Source organism: Martes martes (genome assembly GCF_963455335.1).
Source record: "Martes martes genome assembly, chromosome: 2".
Taxonomy (NCBI): Eukaryota; Metazoa; Chordata; class Mammalia; order Carnivora; family Mustelidae; genus Martes; species Martes martes.
In genome coordinates, this window is record NC_137889.1 from 87,861,849 (window position 1) to 87,882,146 (window position 20,298).

General features: G+C 38.9%; 1 protein-coding gene across 3 annotated transcripts in view; it reads left to right on the forward strand.

Moving 5' to 3' along the window:
• ARHGAP24 (Rho GTPase activating protein 24) overlaps nt 1-19,748 on the forward strand; it is a 506,918-nt gene extending 487,170 nt beyond the window's left edge. For all 3 annotated transcript variants that reach the window (XM_080797451.1, XM_080797453.1, XM_080797452.1), the window contains 3 exons: nt 1,292-1,413; nt 13,759-14,836; nt 18,037-19,748. In XM_080797451.1, coding sequence (XP_080653577.1) covers nt 1,292-1,413; nt 13,759-14,836; nt 18,037-18,280 — 1,444 coding nt within the window. In that variant the 3' untranslated portion in view covers nt 18,281-19,748. The remainder of the gene's footprint in view (nt 1-1,291; nt 1,414-13,758; nt 14,837-18,036) is intronic.
• Nucleotides 19,749-20,298: the final 550 nt, after the last annotated feature.

Below are 20,298 nucleotides of genomic sequence, written 5' to 3' on the forward strand. Positions count from 1 at the left end.
CTCTGCCACCTATTACTTGTACACCCTCAGAGAATATTCTTAGCCACAGTGGTGCCTCATGTGTCTCATCTGTAAAATGGAGATAATCACAGTATCTACCTCACAGAGTTGCTTTGAGAATTCAGTAAGTTAGTGCAATGTCTGACACCTAAAATATATTATTTTAAATAATAATTAAGTTCTCTTATTTTGCTTAGCATAATGCAGTCTAGTTTCATCCATGTTGTTGTAAATGGCAAGATTTCATTCTTTTTGATGGCTGAGTAATATTCCAGGTCACACACACGCACACACACATCTTCTTTATCCATTCTATGTTAAGTGAAATAAATCAGAGAAAGATAAATGCCATATGTTTTCAGTCATGTATGGAATTTAAGAAACCAAACAGATGAACATAGGGGAAAGCGGAAAAAAGAGAGAGAGAGAGAGAGAAGCAAACCGTAAGAGACTCTTAACCATAGAGAACAAACTGAGGGTTGATGGAAGGGAGTTGGGTGGGCGATGGGCTCAATGGGTGATGGGTATTAAGGAAGGCACTTATTTTGATGAGCACTGGGTGTTAAAGTAATTGATGAATCACTAAATCCTACTCATATATTAACTAGAATTCAAATAAAATTTTGAAATAAAAATAAATAAGTAAATAAAACCGAATGAAAAAAAAATGAGTTCTTTTTTAATTTTTCATCACTTCCTCTTTGTTTCATCAGTACAATTAGTAAACCATAAAATCTAGAAATGAAGAGAGGGTGGGGAATGAAAAAAGGCTGAAAGACTACAAAAACAATCCTTCTTACTGAAATCATTTGAGGAAAGTCTAATTCACGCCCCTTAATCTTTAGCACCTAATAAGTTGAAAAAATGTGCTTATAATTTTTCATATCAGTAGAATTAAAGTTTTAATTTAAACCATGTTTGATATCATTTTTTAATAGACTATAAATTTGAAGCTCACAAATTACTCAATAAAGAGGGTTGATTCCTCCTCTCTGAAATACAGGATATACAGATGATCTTTTTTATAGTTCTCAAATTGAATACACATATAAATTGAATTTTTATATAAGGGTTGGAAGAAAATCCATATTCTTGAATCTCTTGTTCATATTAGCATTATCCAAATACACCTGTTTCTGTGATTGAAAGAGGAAACTAAGCCAGGCCAGAGATGATATTTGAATGATTCAAGTTTGATCCTTAATCATTTGCAATATATTTTCCCCACATTTGACTGAGAGATGTTTGAATTTCTAAATAATTTTGTCTTCATAATTGTATTTATTGACAGGTTCTTGGATGAAGTACAGTCCTATTCTGGAGTTAACAAAATGAGTGTGCAGAACTTGGCCACTGTCTTTGGCCCTAATATCTTGCGTCCCAAAGTGGAAGATCCTTTGACTATCATGGAGGGTAAGTAAATGATTACCTTACATCCTCATCAAGAGAACAATCAACTGTCTTTTGTTTGTTTGTTTTGTTTTTTTTCTAAAGTTTACTTATTTATAGTCTCTATACCCAATGTGGAGCTCAAACTCACAACCCAAGATCAAGAGTCATATGCAATGCTGACTAAGCCAGGAGGCACTCCCAATCAGCTCTCTTTTGGTTGGTCTGAACCTTTTCTCTTCTAAGGAAACTAGAGAAATAAGTAACTCTATGGTAACTCCATTTACTTTTTTTTCCATTTATTTATTTTTTAAATTAATATATAATGTATTATTAGCCCCAGGGGTACAGGTCTGTGAATTGTCAGGCTTACACACTTCACAGCACTCACCATAGCACATACTCTCCCCAGTGTCCGTAACGCAACCACCCTCTCCCTCCCCTTCTCCCTGCCAGCAACCCTCAGTTTGTTTTGTGATATTAAGAGTCTCTTATGGTTTGTCTCCCTCCCAATCCCATCTTGTTTCATTTTTTCCTTCCCTACCCCACAAACCTCCCACATTGCCTCTCAAATTCCTCATATCAGGGAGATCATATGATAACTGTCTTTCTCTGATTGACTTATTTTGCTAAGCATAATACCCTCTAGTTCCATCCACGTTGTTGCAAATGGCAAGATTTCATTTCTTTTGATGGCTGCATAGTATTCCATTGTATATATAGACCACATCTTCTATATCCATTCATCTGTTGATGAACATCTAGGTTCTTTCAATAGTTTGGCTGTTGTGGACATTGCTGCTATAAACATTCGAGTGGACGTGCCCCTTCGGATCACTACATTTGTATCTTTAGTGTAAATACCCAGTGGTGCAATTGCTGGGTCATAGGGTAGCTCTATTTTCAACTTTTTGAGGAAAACCATGCTGTTTTCTAGAGGGGCTGCACCAGCTTACATTCCCACCAACAGTGTAAGAGGGTTCCCCTTTCTCTGCATCCTCACCAGCATGTGTCCTTTCTTGACTTGTTAATTTTGGCCATTCTGACTGGTGTGAGATGGTATCTCATTGTGGTTTTGATTTGTATTTCCCTGATTCCAAGTGATGTGGAGCCCTTTTTCATGTGTCTGTTGGCCATCTGGATGTCTTCTTTGCAGCAATGTCTGTTCCTGTCCTCTGCCCATTTCTTGATTGGATTCTTTGTTCTTTGGGTGTTGAGTTTGGTAAGTTCTTCATAGATATTGGATACTAGCCCTTTATCTGGTAAGTCGTTTGCAAATATCTTCTCCCATTCTGTCAGTTGTCTTTTGGTTTTGTTGACTGTTTCCTTTGCTGTGCAAAAGCTTTTGATCTTGATGAAGTCCCAATAGTTTATTTTTGCCCTTGCTTCCCTTGCCTTTGGTGATGTTTCTAGGAAGAAGTTGCTGTGGTTGAGGTTGAAGAGATTGCTGCCAGTGTTATCCTCAAGGATTTTGATGGGCTCCTTTCTCACACTGAGGTCTTACATCTGTTTGGAGTCTATTTTTGTGTGTGGTGTAAGGAAATGGTCCAGTTTCATTCTTCTGCATGTGGCTATCCAATTTTCCCAACACCCATTTGTTGAAGAGACTGTCTTTTTCCCATTGGACATTCTTTCCTGCTTTGTTGAAGATAAGTTGACCATAGAGTTGAGGGTGTATTTCTGGGCTCTCTATTCTATTCCATTGATCTATGTGTCTGTTTCTGTGGCAGTACCATACTGTCTTGATGATGACAGCTTTGTAATAGAGCTTAAAGTCTGGAAGTGTGATGCCACCAACTTTGGCTTTCTTTTTCAACATTCCTCCGGCTATTCGAGGTCTTTTCTGGTTCCATATAAATTTTAGGATTATTTGTTCCATTTCTTTGAAAAACATTGATGCTATTTTGATAGTGATTGCATTAAACATATAGATTGCTTTAGGTAGCATAGACATTTTCACAATATTTGTTCTTCCATTCCATAAGCGTGGAACATTTTTCTATTTCTTTGTGTCCTCCTCAATTTCTTTCATGAGTGCTTTATAGTTTTCTGAGTACAGACTCTTTGCCTCTTTGGTTAGGTTTATTCCTAGGTATCTTATGGTTTTCGGTGCAATTGTAAATGGGATTGATTCCTTAAATTTCGTTCTTCTGTCTTGTTTTTGGTGTATAGAAATGCACCTGATTTCTGTGCATTGATTTTATATCCTGACACTTTACTGAATTCCTGTACAAGTTCTAGCAGATTTGGAGTGGAGTCTTTTGGGTTTTCCACATAAAGTATCATATCATCTGCAAAGAGTGATAGCTTGACTTCTTATTTGCCAATTTGGATGCCTTTAATTTCTTTTTATTGTCTGATTGCTGAGGCTAGAACTTCTAGTACTATGTTGAATAGCAGTGGTGAAAATGGACATCCCTGCCGTGTTCCTGACCTTAGCAGAAAAGCTCTCAGTTTTTCCCCATTGGAAATGACATTCGCTGTGGGTTTTTCATAGATGGCTTTGATGATACTGAGGTGTGTACCCTCTATCCTTACACTTTGAAGAGTTTTGATCAAGAAAGGATGCTGTACTTTGTAAAATGCTTTTTCAGCATCTATTGAGAGTATCATATGGTTCTTGTTCTTGTTCTTTTTTTTTCTTGTTCTTTCTTTTATTAATGTATTGTATCGCATTGATTGATTTGCGGATGTTGAACCAACCTTGCAGCCCTGGAATAAATCCCACTTGGTCATGGTAAATAATCCTTTTAATGTACTGTTGGATCCTATTGGCTAGTATTTTGGTGAGAATGTAACTTCATTTATTGACTCCAGTTCTTCAAGGGCAAAAATCTTCTCTTTGGGAGTCGGGCATTTTTTTTTAGTTTACTACACGTAATAATTTACTAAAAGATTCCTCAGTAGCCTTGTAAGAACAAATCAGCTGTGAAGTATTATGCAGGAACTAGAAAAATTTAGTTCACTTTTTGAGCCTCATGCAATTTTCAGAAAATTTACTAAGTAACTATTTTAATATTTTTTCCATATGTAAAACTTTATTCAAAAATTTTAAATGAATTAATGTACATAAAGTACCTAGAATATTGTCAGGTACATAAAAAGCCATCCTAACCACCATTATGACAGAGGAACTCCAGATGATACTTAAAACATTCTAGCCAGTACATATTAAGTTAATATATTTTTATTAACTTTGGTTTTATTTGACTGATTTCAAGAAATAGAAAAAGATGGTCTTCTGTAAGATAATGCTGCTTATTAAACTGTGGTTTGAAATTATGAATTGTTTTCTAGATGATAAAATGCTTCAAATTATTTTCCACAAGGAACTTCTATTTCTGTTTGTTTCCAGCAGGACTTACTGCTTGAATACCTTTCCTGTCTATGGCCGTTAGTAGTATTGTTGTTTTCTAAAAACTGGACTAACTGAACATTTAAGAATTTAATAAGGAAGAGGGAAGAAGAAAGAATGAGAATTCATTTTTACTCTGAGCTTATTTAGAACAAAATATACTCGTGATACTGTTCTTTTCTTGAAAATTCTAAGATTTGCATTCCTCTATGTCTTTTTTTTTTAAGATTTTATTTATTTATTTGACAGAGAGATATAACAAGTAGGCAGAGAGGCAGGCAGAGAGAGAGGAGGAAGCAGGATCCCTGCTGAGCAGAGAGCCCAATGTGGGGCTCAATCCCAGGACCCTGAGATCATGACCTGAGCCGAAGGCAGAGGCTTTAACCCACTAAGCCACCCAGGCATCTCTCCTCTATGTCTAATGAGACAGAAGGAAAGCTTTAAGAGTTTGCCTGCATCAACTCAGCTTCATTTCCTTATCAGATATTTAGGGCAATATCAACTGAACACCAGATTTGGGGCAGTAAGTTAGTTGGTCCCGAAAACTTAATTTCTTTTGGAAGAGTTTAGCAGACATTAGACGAATAAAATGTGAAGCTATAAGAAGCTTACAGATCCTTTAGTCTATGGTTTTCTAAAACTTTTAAAAATATGAAATAGAATGTATATGGGGGTCCCTGGGTGGCTCAGTTGGCTAAGCATCTGCCTTCAGCTTGGGTCATGATCCCAGGGTCCTGGTATGGAGCCCCGAATCAGGCTCTTTGCTCAGTGGGAAGCCTGCTTCTCCCTCTCCCACTCCCCCTGCTTGTGTTCCCTCTCTCGCTGTCTCTCTCTCTCTCTCTGTCAAATAAATAAAATATTTTTTAAAAATTTGAATGCATATGATAATGAAAACCACCAATAATGCACATACATACACATCGTAATGAAGTTATATAAGACAAATACTCTAGAAATCACCACCCAGGTCAAGAAATATAACTTTTTTAAGCATCTCAAAGTCCTTTTCTGTGTCCTATTACTCCATCTTACTCCCACACTCACTTATAACTCTATTTTACTATATAAACATTTGTATTAATCACTTCCTTGCATTTCTTGATAGTTTTAACAACCAAATAGATTTCTTAGGCATTATATTTAACCTTTACTCTTATTTTATTTGATATTTTTTAATGTCTTTGGCCCTAATATCCTGACTTCAGGAACATATAAAAAGGATAATAAACCAAACCCAGTGGGTTTTAATCCCAGGAAGGCCAACTTGGATAGCTATTTAAAATCAATGCAATTCACCATATTAACAGACAAATTTTTTTTAATCCTCTCCTTGGATGTAAAAAAGGTATTTTACAAAATCTAACACCACTCATGATAAAGGCTGTCAGCAAATTAGAAATAAAAGGAACCTAACAAAGGTCATCTGTAAAAAAAATTTAGTTATAATATTGTACTTAATGGTGAAAGATGGACTGCTTTCCCCCCTAAGATTGAGCATAAGGTAAGATTGCCTACTTCCGGCACTTCAGCTGTACTAGAAATCCTAGCCAGTACAAGAAAGTATTGAGAAGGAATTAAAGACACACAAATTAGGAAGTTGTAAACCTCTGTTTATTCACAGACAAGATGATAACTCATGTAGGAAATGCTAGGAAGTCTACAAGGAAAGTTATTATAACTAATAAGTGAACTTACCAAGGTCATATGAGACAGTGTCAGTTTATAAAAATTCATTTTATTTCTATGCAATAACATTGATGGCAATTGAAATAAAAATATAATTTTAGAACAACACTTACAAATATCAAAAATTAGGGATAAGTTTAAGAAAATATGCACAAGACATATATCCTGAAGACTACTAAACATTTATTTAAAAAACTATATAAATGGGGAAATATACTGTGTTCATCAATTAGAATAGTCAAAATCAATAAGCTATTAATTTTCCTAAAGTTTACCTATAGTCTCAACCTAATTCTCAAAAATATCAGAGAAAAAATTTATTTGTAGAAATTGACAATCTGATTGTAAACCTTACATGGAAATAAAAATTATCCAGAATAGTCAAAGCAATTTGAAAGGGAAAAAGAAAGTTGAAATACACTACTTGATTTAAGACTTAACTACAATGCTACAAATAGTCAAGGTAGTGTGGTATCAACATAAAGATGGACATATAGATCAGTGTAATAGAACAGAGTCGAGAAATAGACCTACACATGTCATCATTTGTTTTTGACGTATGTGCCAAGTTAGTTCAGTGGGAAAGGGATAGTCATTTCAACAAATGATACTGGAAAAATTTCATATGTTTTAAGAAATCCTCTATCCTTACTGCACATCACTCAGAAAATTAACTTGAAATGGACCATAGACCTAAATGTAAGAACTAAAAGCATAAAACTTAGGGAGGAAGATACAGGAGAAAAAACCTTATGGCTTTGAGTTAGTCAAAGACTTACTAGGACACAAAAAACTCTAACCATAAAAAAAAAATTGAGAATTTGGGCTTCATCAAAATTAAAACTTTTGCTCTTCAAAAGATATCCTTAAGAGAACAAAAAGGCAAGCCGTAGAAATGAGGAATATATTGTGAATCAAATATCTGATTAAAGAATTTGTTTTAAAGGTATATAAATAACTCACACAAATAATAGGACAGTGTAGCCAGTGGAGGGGGGGGGCGGGGATGAGTGAAAGATCTGAATTAGACATTTCATCAGAGATAAATAAATAGCAAATAACACATGGAAAGAAGCTCAGTATTTTTAGTCATTACAGGAATGCAAATTTAAGCTATAATGAGCTACCACTTCACATCCTCTACAAAGTATAAAATTAAGACTTAAAATACTAGGCTTGGCTGGTAGAAATACAAAATGTTAGATCCATTTTGCAGAGTTGGGTAGCTTCTTAAAAACTTAATTACTTATTAGCCATAAGACCCAACAGAGAGAAGTGTGCTAAGTATTTAGCCCCATATAAAGAAAATACATGTTCACCCAAAATTCTAGTCAAATGTTCATATCAACTTTATTTCATAATAGCTCCAATCTGAAATCAGACCAGTTGTCCATCAATCAGTGACTAGATAAACAATTTCTGGAAAATTCATAAAATGGAATACTACCCAGCAATAAAAATAATGAACTATTGATACATCCAATAATATGGATAAATCTCAAAAGTATTACACTCAGTGAATAATGCCTAGACACAAAAGACTTCATACTGTATAATTCCATTTATATGAAGTTCTAGAAAAAGAAAAACTACAGTGTTAGAAAGCAGATCAGTGATTACCATGGTTCGAAGGTGGTGATACGGAATTGGCTACAAACAGGCACAAGGGAATTGCCTATTTCATGATTAGATGGTGTTTCCAGGACTGTCGTTTGTCAAAATTCGTTATATAACTTACAGACATCTGTACATGTACAAAATGACACATGTATAAGGTTAGTCATTGCAAAAACACAAATTGAAACTATGTTTCGTAGATGGCTGTCACATACACCTGATAGGTACGTGTATTTTTAAGTGCCTAGGTACCTTTAAAGGAAAATTGAATTCTTATCCAATTCTTGTGATGAAGTGCCTATAAAGTGGTATTTAAATTCATCCTTTATAAATGTGTACAGGTGAGGGGAAGTTCAGGATCCACATAGCACAGTGGGACCCCCGAATCTGCTTGGACTCTTCAGAATGGGCTGGTGATCATAACCACTCTGACCTCATTATTTGGGCTTCAAGCTTTTCATTAGCAGCCCAAGGAAGAGAATGACAGAGAGAAGGAAATAAAAAGTAAAAAAAAAGAGTATATAGTGACACATACTTCATCATTACTAAGCTAGTCTGTTCTAAAAAGATATAAAAATTGAAAGAAAATCCCTTTGCAAGAACTATTGCCATTGATTATCCTGGATACTAGATGAAAGCAAAGCCTCCCAAGGTAGAAGAAAGAGATTTCTAGATCACTAGGGCCCTGACAGTCACTCTATAATTATGGCAGGTAACTTGTCATGACTGTTCACAGACTTGTCATGGAGATCTTGGGAATGTCACTCTTCAATTAATTAAATGCCCTGCATAGTTCACAGCTCTGGTGAGAAGCACTGATGCTTTAGATGCTAATATTCTAGTGATGGGAGGAAGCTCCATTTTCCCAAAGTACTAGACGGAGGCATATATAATCGAGGTGGCTAATATTTGAAAGTGTGTCTGTCATATGAGCAAATAATACAATAGGACTAAGTACCATGTCTTCAAACAGTGCATAAACGACAGTGTTGACAGCCATTTTAACTATACTAAAATCTTTCCATCGGATTCACTCCTACATGCACAGAAAATAGGATGACAAATTCAGAGGTGGCTAAAAAAGGAAAGATGGATATATAATACCATTCATTTTTTGAGTCCTTTTTCTTCCGCAACTCTGATTCAATACATAGATGTCTTTTATTTAGTTTCTTACTTAGAACAACCCCAAACTTACTCGTTGCTGCTACAGCTTAAATTCCAACAGCTGAAACATCATAGAATGAGGGCATGCTTTGGAGTAAAAAGACAAAGTATGACATTTCACCCTGGTCATTTATCATCTCGGTGGCCTTGAGCAAACAGCTTAACTTCTCTAAACCTCAATTTTCTCTTCTGAAAAATTTTAAGTCCTATCTCACAGCCTTTTGAGAAACTTAATTTGAAAGATGTAAGTGAAACATCTCCACCTAAATCACTGTTTCTCCAACTCCAACATACATAGGAACCACCTGGAGATCTTATTAACGTGCACGTTCCCTGATTGAGAAGGTCTTCAGTGAGTCCTGCAAGTCTGAAGCTCCCAGGTGATATTAGAATCTGAACCAGACCCTTCCATCTCCACCTGGAGAATTTTATTTCCTCCTGCTGCTCCAGACAAACCTGTCTTCCCTCACTGGGGAGGGGGGTGGGTGCTGCTGCTGAGAAGGGGACAGGTTGGATTACTGCTGATGTCATCTGGGAGCTGGTTAGAAATGTACAATCTCATGCCCTACCCAAAACATTTTAATAGAATGTCCAGGTAATTTGAACGAACTCTAATGTTTGAGCAACACTGACCCAGAATCAGACCTGGCACATTGAAGATTTGGGATCTAAATGTACTGTTAGGTTTTGGATTATCACAGAAGTATGCAGGATATAGATGGATTTAACACATTTTTTCATATTCAGAATTTGATTTTGAATTACATTCAGAGTCAGATTTTGCCAACATGTTGCTTTAAGCTAAAGAGTGGCCTCACCCCAGCCAGATCAGGCCTCTACTCTCTGACAGCTAGCCAGTTAGTAGCTGTTTCCGGTAGAAATCTGCATTGTCAAAGCCCTTGTCATCGTTTTCCCCACCAAATCTCAATTTAAGTATTTTGTATAGAAAGTACACTTACGGGGCACCTGGGTGGCTCAGTGGGTTAAAGCTTCTGCCTTCAGCTCAGGTCATGATCCCAGAGTCCTGGGTTCGAGCCCTGCATCAGGCTCTCTGCTCAGCTGGGATCCTGCTTCCCTTCCCCTCCCTCTGCCTGCCTCTCTGACTACTTCTGATCTCTGTCTGTCAGATAAATAAATAAAGTCTTTAAAAAAAAAAAAAAGAAAGTACACTTACTAACTGGAATTTAAATTGTTTTGCTGTGTCTATTTCCTGGAGACTATTCCTAAGAGCAACATCATATAAACCCAGTTAATACATCAAATTAGTATATTTCAAGTCAAAGCAAAGATGATTGATGTCTGCATTAGCCTATACTGTTTATTGTGGGTACATGAATAAATGAATACTTAAGGAGTTTCTTGAGTTATTGAGGGGGAAGGGACTCCAAGTTAGGAAACTACTTGAGAAGCCTACTTAATGGTGACAGCCAGTTTTAAGGGATGGGGGCTCACCTTGGAAGGCAGTGAGGAATATGTGAAAATATACTTTGAGATTTCAGCTAGTATTCCATAAAACCTGATAAGTCCATTAATTTTTTTAATAAATTACTGCTTTTAATAATGGATTAACTTTTTTATCCTTTTTGTCTTGAGTTATTTTTGCTGTCTGAGATTTATACTCATTTCTAATTCATCCTTTACAGTGCATAGTGAAGATACGAGAATCATATAGAAACCATGGTATTTTCATCTGTGTAAGAGAATTATTTTCTTCCTCATAGGACTTTTCATCATTTAAAATGTCCTACCTAATGCTTTGTTGTTTCTTGTAGAGCAGGTTTGGTAGTAACAGATTCTCTCAGTTTTTGTTTATCTAGCAATGTCTTTATTTCCCCTCCATTTCGAAGCATAGGTTTGTTGGATATAGAATTCTTGCTTGACAGTCTTTCAGCATTTTGAATATCTTATCACATTACCTTCTGGCAATGAGAAATCAGCTGTTAATCTTACTAAGGATCCCTTGTACATGAGTTGCTTCTTTCTGCTCCTTTCAAGAGTCCTTCTTTGTTTTTGGTTTAAGACAGCTTGACTACAGTGGGTCTAGGTTTGGATCCTTTGATATCTATCTAGCATGGAATTTGGTGATCTTTTTGGATATACAGATCATGTTTTTCATCAAATTGGGACATTTTCAGCAAATATTTCGTTAAGTATTCTTTCTCATATGGGACTCTCCTTCAGGAACTACCATTAGGCATACATTGGCATACTTTATGGTGTCCCACAGGCAAGTCTGTGAGGCTGTTTATTTTTCTTCCTTTTTTTTCCTTTATGTTTTTTGGACCGGATAACGTCAATTGACCTATTTTCAGGTATAAAATTCTTTCTTCCGCCTGCTCGTATCTGCTTTTGATTCCCTCTACTGATATTTTTTTTCATTTCAGTTATTATAATTTTCAACTCTAGCATATCTGTTTGGTTCATTTTTATACTTTCTGTCTCTATATTGAAAATAAAGTCTATTTGGTGAGACATTATTCTCACTTTCATCTGGTCTCTTTAGACATGGTTTCCTTTAGTTTTTAGAACACATTTAAAACAGCTGATTTAAAGTCTTTGTCTAGTGAGTACACTGTCTGGGCTTCCTCAGAGTTTGGTTTTTTTCCTGAGTATGGGCCATAATGTCTTTACTCTTTACATGTCTCATAATTTCCATTGAAAAGACATTTTTAATAATATAATAATGTGAGAACTTTGGATATCAGGTCCTTCCCTTCCTTAGGTTTGTTGTTTGCCTAGTGATTTTTCTGGACTAATTCTATAAAGTCTATATTCTTTGCCATATGTGGCCACTAATGTCTATGCTTGGTTTGGTTGGTTGTCAACTGATTATTGGCAAAGATTTCCTTAAATTGCCTAGGCCAATAAGTTGGGTTTTTTTGTTTGTTTGTTTGTTTGTTTTTTACCATAGGGTAAAAATGTATGCAAACCTTGACAGTCAGGTAGTTCACAATTCTGCAGTAGCCTTCAGTTTCGGCTCATGCAGAGCCTCAAGATTAACCAGAGGGCAGAGACTAGGGACTTCTCAATTCGTTCCTGAGCATGCAAACAGCCGTAGACATGTACATAACCCTAAAGATGCATGTAGTCTTCTAGACTCCCAGGAATAGATCCAAGCTTTTCAACCCCCCCCCCCCCCCAACCCTGCCCCCATGGAAATCACATTCCTCAGATTTTCCTTTTACGCTTGTGGTTAGCCTGTTGTCTGTCCCAACTGTTTTCCACTGCTTCTGGCAGCCATGATGTTAAACGAAAGAGCCCTCATTATTTTTGACAAATGCCCCTGAGAAAAATGCTCTTCACGCTGGTCAGATTCCTGGTCAGATCAAATAAAGACATGTATTGGGAAGGGGGGGTCTTCAAGGGAACCACAAACAGGTCGAGCAGTGACAGGACTCTGGGAATGGAGTTCGGAATTCCAACTCTGTTTTGTCCATTGCAGTGGCTGCCAAGCTGCTGGTTCCCACTGTGACTGTGGGATACTGGTTTTCAAAGCTACTGCAAAGCTAGGGAGAAGAGGATGGGGACAAAGTTAAAACCCCACAGAGCTTGCTGTTTCTTACAGAGCCAACCATTTTTCTTTAGTAAAAATTCTCCAGACTGTAACAAGCCTTTAATTAATTTCCAGATCCCTACAAATGTTGATTCAGAATACTTTTGTCAGTTGCTTTTACAGAAAAGAGCATTTTTGGAGATCCTTATTACAACATTCTGGCTGATGTCACTTAAAATGCCTTGAAACTTTTGAATAGTGAACAAAAGTCACATGGAACTTATCTTTCTACATTAGAAAGACAGACCGCATATCCACCAGAGATCCTATAGGGTTCCACTAAGAAATGCCACTAAAATATCTTGGTGGTTTGAGATAACTCTCAGACGAGAGATCACACTGACCTCCTCCTAAGGAAGATTTCTCATAAATAAATCTCAAACTTGCAGGAAATGGTGTCTAACGATTAAAAGCCTATTCTCTGGAACTAGCTAGCTCTGGTTTGAAGTCCTGATTCTGCTGCTTAATAGCTTTGTGACCTTCATCAAGTTACTTAACATTTACAATACAATGATAATAACCGCCTATTCAGATATTTGTCTTAAAACCCAACTAACAAAAATAGGGTGCCTGGGTGGCTCAGTGGGTTAAAGCCTCTGCCTTTGGCTCAGGTCATGATCTCAGGGTCCTGGGATCGAGTCCCGCGTCAGGCTCTCTGCTCAGCAGGGAGCCTGCTTCCTCCTCTCTGTCTGCCTCTCTGCCTACTTGTGATCTTTCTCTGTCAAATAAATAAATAAAATCTTAAAAAAAATTAAAAAAAAATTAAAAAAAAACCCAACTAACAAAAATAAAGTGCTTGGTGTGGTTTGTGGCAAACGTAAATGCTCAAGAACTTTTAGCTTCTATTGCTATTATCATCATTAAGAATATAGTTCAGCACTACTACTAATAATGGTGAATGTTCATCCGATTGTAGTTCTTTAAGAGTCACTTTCGAAGTGGGAAATAAAACTATTTCACTCGTATTACTGTGTTTCCTATGTGATTCTAGGCACTGTGGTGGTCCAGCAGTTGATGTCCGTGATGATTGGCAAACACGATCGCCTCTTCCCCAAAGAGGCAGAACCGCAAAGCAAACCCCAAGATGGAGTGAGTAACAATAACAATGAAATTCAGAAGAAAGCCACCATGGGTCAGCTACAGAACAAGGAGAACAATAATACCAAGGACAGTCCTGGTAGGCGGTGCTCTTGGGACAAGTCTGAGTCTCCTCAGAGAAGCGGCATGGATAACGGATCCCCCACAGCTGTACCGGGTAGTAAAACCAGCAGCCCAAGGAACAGTGTTCACAAGCTGGATGTGTCTAGGAGCCCCCCTCTCATGGTCAAAAAGAATCCTGCCTTCAATAAGGGCAGTGGGATAGTCACCAACGGATCCTTCAGCAGCAGTAACGTGGAAGGTCTGGAGAAAACCCAAACCACTCCCAATGGGAGCTTACAGGCCAGAAGGACCTCTTCCCTGAAGGGGTCTGGTACCAAAATGGGCACCCACAGTGTCCAGAACGGTACGGTGCGAATGGGCATTTTGAACCCCGACACACTTGGGAACCCCATGAACGGTCGCAGTATGAGCTGGCTGCCCAATGGCTACGTGACCCTGAGGGATAACAAGCAGAAAGAGCAAGCGGGAGAGTCAGGCCAGCACAACAGGCTCTCCACCTATGACAACGTCCATCAGCAGTTCTCCATGATGAACCTGGATGACAAGCAGAGCGTCGACAGTGCCACCTGGTCCACCTCCTCCTGCGAAATCTCCCTCCCCGAGAATTCCAACTCCTGTCGCTCCTCCACCACCACCTGCCCAGAGCAAGACTTTTACGGGGCTAATTTTGAGGACCCTGTTTTGGATGGGCCCCCGCAGGACGACCTCTCCCACCCTGGGGACTATGAAAACAAGAGTGACCGGAGGAGTGTGGGAGGTCGAAGTAGTCGTGCCACCAGCAGCAGCGACAATAGTGAGACATTCGTGGGCAACACCACCAGCAACCACAGCGCACTGCACAGTTTAGTGTCCAGCCTGAAGCAGGAGATGACCAAACAGAAGATAGAGTATGAGTCCAGGATAAAGAGGTGAGGAAAATCCGGAGCGCCTAGCTGCCGGAAAGGCTGCAACCACCTCCTCCCACAAGGCAGGTTAACACGGGAGGTTAAACATGCTGGTTCCAGAACCAGAGACACGAGTTCAAGTCCAGGCTTCCCCACTTGTAAGCTGTGGGACTTGGGGAGACTTCTCTGTGAGCTTTCGGGTTCTTACTGTGAAAAACTGGAAATATGAGTAATTTTTTACCTTAAAAGCATATGAGAAATCACTGAGCATTGTCCCTGGCACAGAATAGTGGCTCCATCATTCTATCTTCTGTTATTAAATGTGTAGGTTTGTGTTAAGGGCTGGAAAGAGGGGTTGGGGTAAATGTTTCCATCTCTATTTTTTGTTATTTTAATCGTCGGATGTTGAGAGAGGGTCTGCTGTCTGCTGGGCTCCGTGCCAGGCCTTGAGGGGTCAGCGGTGAATAAAATAGATGAAAACTCAGCCCTCATGGAACCCGCTTCCGTTCCACCGCAGAGACAGATCAAGAAGGAAAGTAGATCAGATGCTAAGCGGAAGAGTAACAGGGCAGAGGGGTAAGAAGCTTCGGTGAGGTGTCAGGTCACATGCAGGGCCTTCCGGGTGGTCAGAGAGGAAGCCGTGCGGATCCCTGAGGGAAGAGCAAGTGGAAATGCCAGGAGATGGGCTGGGCTGGGGGCTCAGAGGGGGAACAGGGCCCGGCGACATAGGACCTTAGGGATCATTTTCAGTCTGGTTTTTGTTCTGAGATTAGGATCCGTGGATGTTTTTGAGAAGAGCAGTGACATAAAGTGTGTTCATCTGCACAAGGGAAATTGTAGGCTCAATGGGAGCAAAAGCTATGATTTCTAAGGAAGCGATTATGCTAACTCCTAATTTATATCAGTTTGCATCTTCTCACAAGATGACCAAGGTAGGAGTGTGCCCAGCAACTTCTCCAGGAAAGCAGCTGCAGCAGGATAAGGGGTGTTTGCCGAGTGTCCTGTGTTCACAGCACCCCCGACTGTCATGTGTTCTGTGGACTTGAGAGGTGCGAATGGAGAGTGGAGCCGAGGGCTCATTGGGCACCTTGGGCCGGAAACCATAATGTCCTCCCCCACATTTTCACCACGGTTACGGATATTCTAAAGCCGATGGTCTTCATGTTCTCCCCTCAGCGTAGTGTAGGTGAAGAGGGCATTTCACTCTCAAGTAGAAGGCTCAAGGCTCAGTTCAGCACGAAGCCGCCCCTCTGTGGTCTCTACCCCAGTTCCAGGCTGTGTGACTTGGTGGCCCTCCTCCTTCATGGGTGTTCTGGGGTCCTCCTAGGAGTGGGCCTCAGTCTTTGTCCTGCTTCAGAAGCTGCCATGTCACCAGACGCCACACGCTGCTGCTTCATACATAAAGTTGGCTTCAGTGCATTTTAATATGTCTCCCATGCATCAGTCAGTTATCAGGCCAAAAGATACAGATTTTCAAGAACTTTGGTAAAGTAAATATAAACTGAAGTACCACTTACACATTAAGTTGAAAAATGACTTTCTTAGAAAGTAGTAAGTAAAGTAGAAAGTAAACCTTGCTGAACAGAAACTTGGTTTGAATTTTTCTATATAATGCCAAGTGACAGGAGGTTTACGGAAGAAGAAAAATGCTGTCCGCTTATAAGGCGACGCTCATTTCTGAATGTCGTTTTTGGAATCATTGGCTACCAGAACTCTGAATTTCTGCCAATACGTGATGATAACTTAGCACTTAGCACTGGGAAGCAAGAGACAGCATTTTAAACTTGTATTAATAGAGGAAAAAAGCTATTCTGAATGGCTGCCGATGTACACATTCATTTGTGAGAACATTGGTGGCCTGTTTATGTTCTGTGATCTATGGTGCACTTCAGAGACTTTGAGAAAATAATGGAACTTCCCAGTAGAATGGCATCTCAGTGAGCCCTCTTCCTGTAGCATTCTTACCCCCCTGAGAGCCGGAGGGAGAGGCCCATAGCAGAGTGGGGCAGACGAGCTGCCATGGGCCTGAGGCACAGAAATGGAAGAGTTAGCCGTTCTAGTTAATTTGTGATCATTCCTATTTGCAGTCATACATTTATCTTTCAATTTCTTTTAAACTCCATCCCATAAATACTGAAGTTAGACAAATTCATAGATATATGATACAGATGATGGTAGATTGATAGATAATACTTTACTTTGTTTAGTTATCACTGATAATGTGTTGTTTAGCTTTTAAATGTGTGAGTTTGATGTTCTTTTAACCCCAAAATTAGTTTCTAACCTTACTGTATTGTGGTAGGAGAAATTTGTTTATATTATCAATTATTTGGCCTGGTAAAAACTATTGTGTTTTTACTGGTTTGGGATTCCATATATGACTAATAGATCAAGTCTGTTGGTCAAGTTGTTGCAACCTTTTACATTTCTTCTAATTTCTATCAGTACTATAATTTATGAAAAAGGAAAATCTCATATTAATATAGATTAATCAATTTCTCCTTAGAATTTTATTATATTTTATATTGAATAATGTGAAGCTAGACTACTTGGTGAATAAAAGTTCAGTGTTGTTCATATCTCCCTGATGAATTGGTCCTTTTATCATTAAGTCATGGTCATCTTTAATTATCGTAATGCTTTTTGCTAAAAATCTATTTCTTCTGATACTAATTTTGCTATGCCACTTTTATTTTGATTAGTAACTTCTGGCAGAAAAGACTTGAGCTATCCAGCCATGACATTCTCACTATCATTATTTTTCCTTTGCCCAAAAGCAAATATGATGTCCTCTTCTCTTCCAGCTTTATCAGATTTTCTCTTCTCTTTTAGTAAAGCCAGCTTCCCCTGAAATGACTGCAGGAAGCCCTGGGGTTTGGGTTTCCTCCCGCATCTGCCATTCTGTGCTCCCTGATAATCAGTCTCCAGCTTCTCTGTGCTCACATTCATTGATTCACAATCAAATGACAACGAAGTGCTTCCAAGTGAGGTCTGGGGGTCTTGTTAAAATGATAGTAAATCATCCCAGCAGACAGAATCAATGAATGAACAAATGAATAAAAATACATCTTTTAAATCATTAGACCTTACTTTACTGATTTGAAAGTCTCCATTATGATTTCCTAAGCCTTGTAGAGATAGAGCTCTGAAAATATTTGCATCCCCATCACATTTCAAGTGAATGACATCACTTTATCCTTTGTTCCTTCCCTCACCTTCTATAGCTTAGAACAGCGAAACTTGACTTTGGAAACAGAGATGATGAGCCTCCACGATGAACTGGATCAAGAAAGGAAAAAGTTCACAATGATAGAAATCAAAATGCGAAATGCCGAGCGAGCGAAAGAAGATGCCGAGAAAAGAAATGACATGCTTCAGAAAGAAATGGAGCAGTTTTTCTCCACGTTTGGGGAGCTGACAGTGGAACCCAGGAGAACCGAGAGAGGAAACACAATATGGATCCAGTGAGCCTGCTTCCTCCCACTGTCTCCGATGGATGTGGTGGGGGCTCCGGGGTGCTGGTGGGAACATTCTGTGGGATCGGGTAGCTGGTCCCCTGCTGTACAGTGCTTTAACAATGGTGAAGGAATATCATTTACAGACATTACCCATCCATATCTGCAATGTGTACCAAAGTTATATCATGCCCCATAATGCTACTGTCAAGTGTTACAACTGGATATGTGTATAGAGAGTAGTTTTTAAAAAGTAAACTAAAAATGGGAAGCATATCTCAAGAATTATTTTATTGCAAGTCTTGTATTTAAAATGTTAAATCAATATGTTGTTGCAATTTAGCTTGCTTTCAAGCTTCACTCCTTGCACTTAACATAAGCTATTTTTGGCATTGTGTTATCATCAGCTTATTTTATAGATCAATATTTTTATTTCCCCTTTTGCTGAGGAAATGAAGATGAGCAGATATATAAATATATATAAATATATATCAGATGAGTTATTAAAGTCAAAAGAATACTTCGTGGCTGTGCTGTTTGTGCCAGTAGACCCCGCCATGACCAAAAGAGAAATGTAAATAGTTTTATAAAATACAGTAGAATCACCAGGAACCTTTGATTTGCTCTTTAAATTCCTCCCCCGACACTACTCAGTTTTCTTAGGAAGGTGTCTTGACACAGAGAATTTTGGATTTTGTGGGAAAAAATAAAAGGCCCCATCTCAAGGCTTATTGTCTGCCTGGTCAGTCCCACAGTTGAATGTCTCCTGTGCGGAATGCACTTTAGAGGGAGCAGATGGTAAAAGCATTTAATTAGTCATGCCATGAACTATCTGACCTTCGGGACTGAGTCTCGGTAACTGCTACATGGTTTCGAGAACAGTTCTTCACGCCATTTGGAGGTTGGGAAGCAATGCTTGCAACTCTATGCCACAGGAACCCCTCCTATCCGCTCAGACCTTGCCTTCACCCCCCCAGCAAACACACTGCAGTGCAGGCAGTGAGATGGTGTGACCGTGACCCTCTCAGTTGAACGGCTAGCATGCGAGCCATTCAGTGACATGTTTCTGTCACTCAGGCCTACTGTCCTGTTGTCATCTGGGATTCTGTCTGCAGGTCTGCTGGGAAAGGTAGGGGATGGAGTGGATAGCCCAGGAGGAGAAGGAGACAAGTTAGGAAGAAGCCAACTATTTTGCTTCTAATTTTTACAATATTGTTCTTCCCAGTTGAAAACATATTTGTTCACAACAATTTTAAGATGTGAATGTTTCGAGGTCCAATTTTGACAAGTTTATGCACATGAGTAATGGTGACCGTCTGTAGGAGCCCACGGCTCTCTGGAGCTAGAGTTTGGAAAGAACAACTCTTCACACTCCAGTGAGGCAATGACTTTGAGAAGCCAGGCAAGGAACTATTTCTCACACTAGAACGAAAAGTCACAAAAGGCATAACTGGAAATAAAGACTGCTTGAGTTTATAGGACTGTGTTGTTAGAAGGTTCTATGTCTGTGTGTGCTTATTTATTTTCAAATGGAACATAGTCTTTAGAGCATCCAACCTCATCACCATTCACTTTCATGTATATCCTTCCACCAAGCAAACTTCTGTGGTCCCTGGGTTTTAACCACTTTCTATAATAATGCTGCCTCTTCACCTTTAGTTTCCTGTTCTCCACTTTTGGATTCTTTAACCAGATACTTCCACCTGGATATCACATAGAAAAGTTAAACTCAAAATGTACCATGTTGATCTCAATGGGGCTCTCTTATATACATTTCCATCTCTTCCCAGGCCCTGTCCTAGCAAATGAAAACCGTGGACTCCTCCAAGGAGCTGAAGGACGCAATAGTAAAAAATCAAAGGCCATGCAGTTACCCAGCCTACCTTCAGATTTTCCACAAATTGCTAGCTCTGACTGAGACTTCTAAGCCTCACTTTTTGCACTGTAGACTGGGAATAACAACAATACTCCTCTCATGGACTTGTTACGTGGTTTCGGTGAGGCAGATGGTGTGCAAGCTGAGCACAGCAC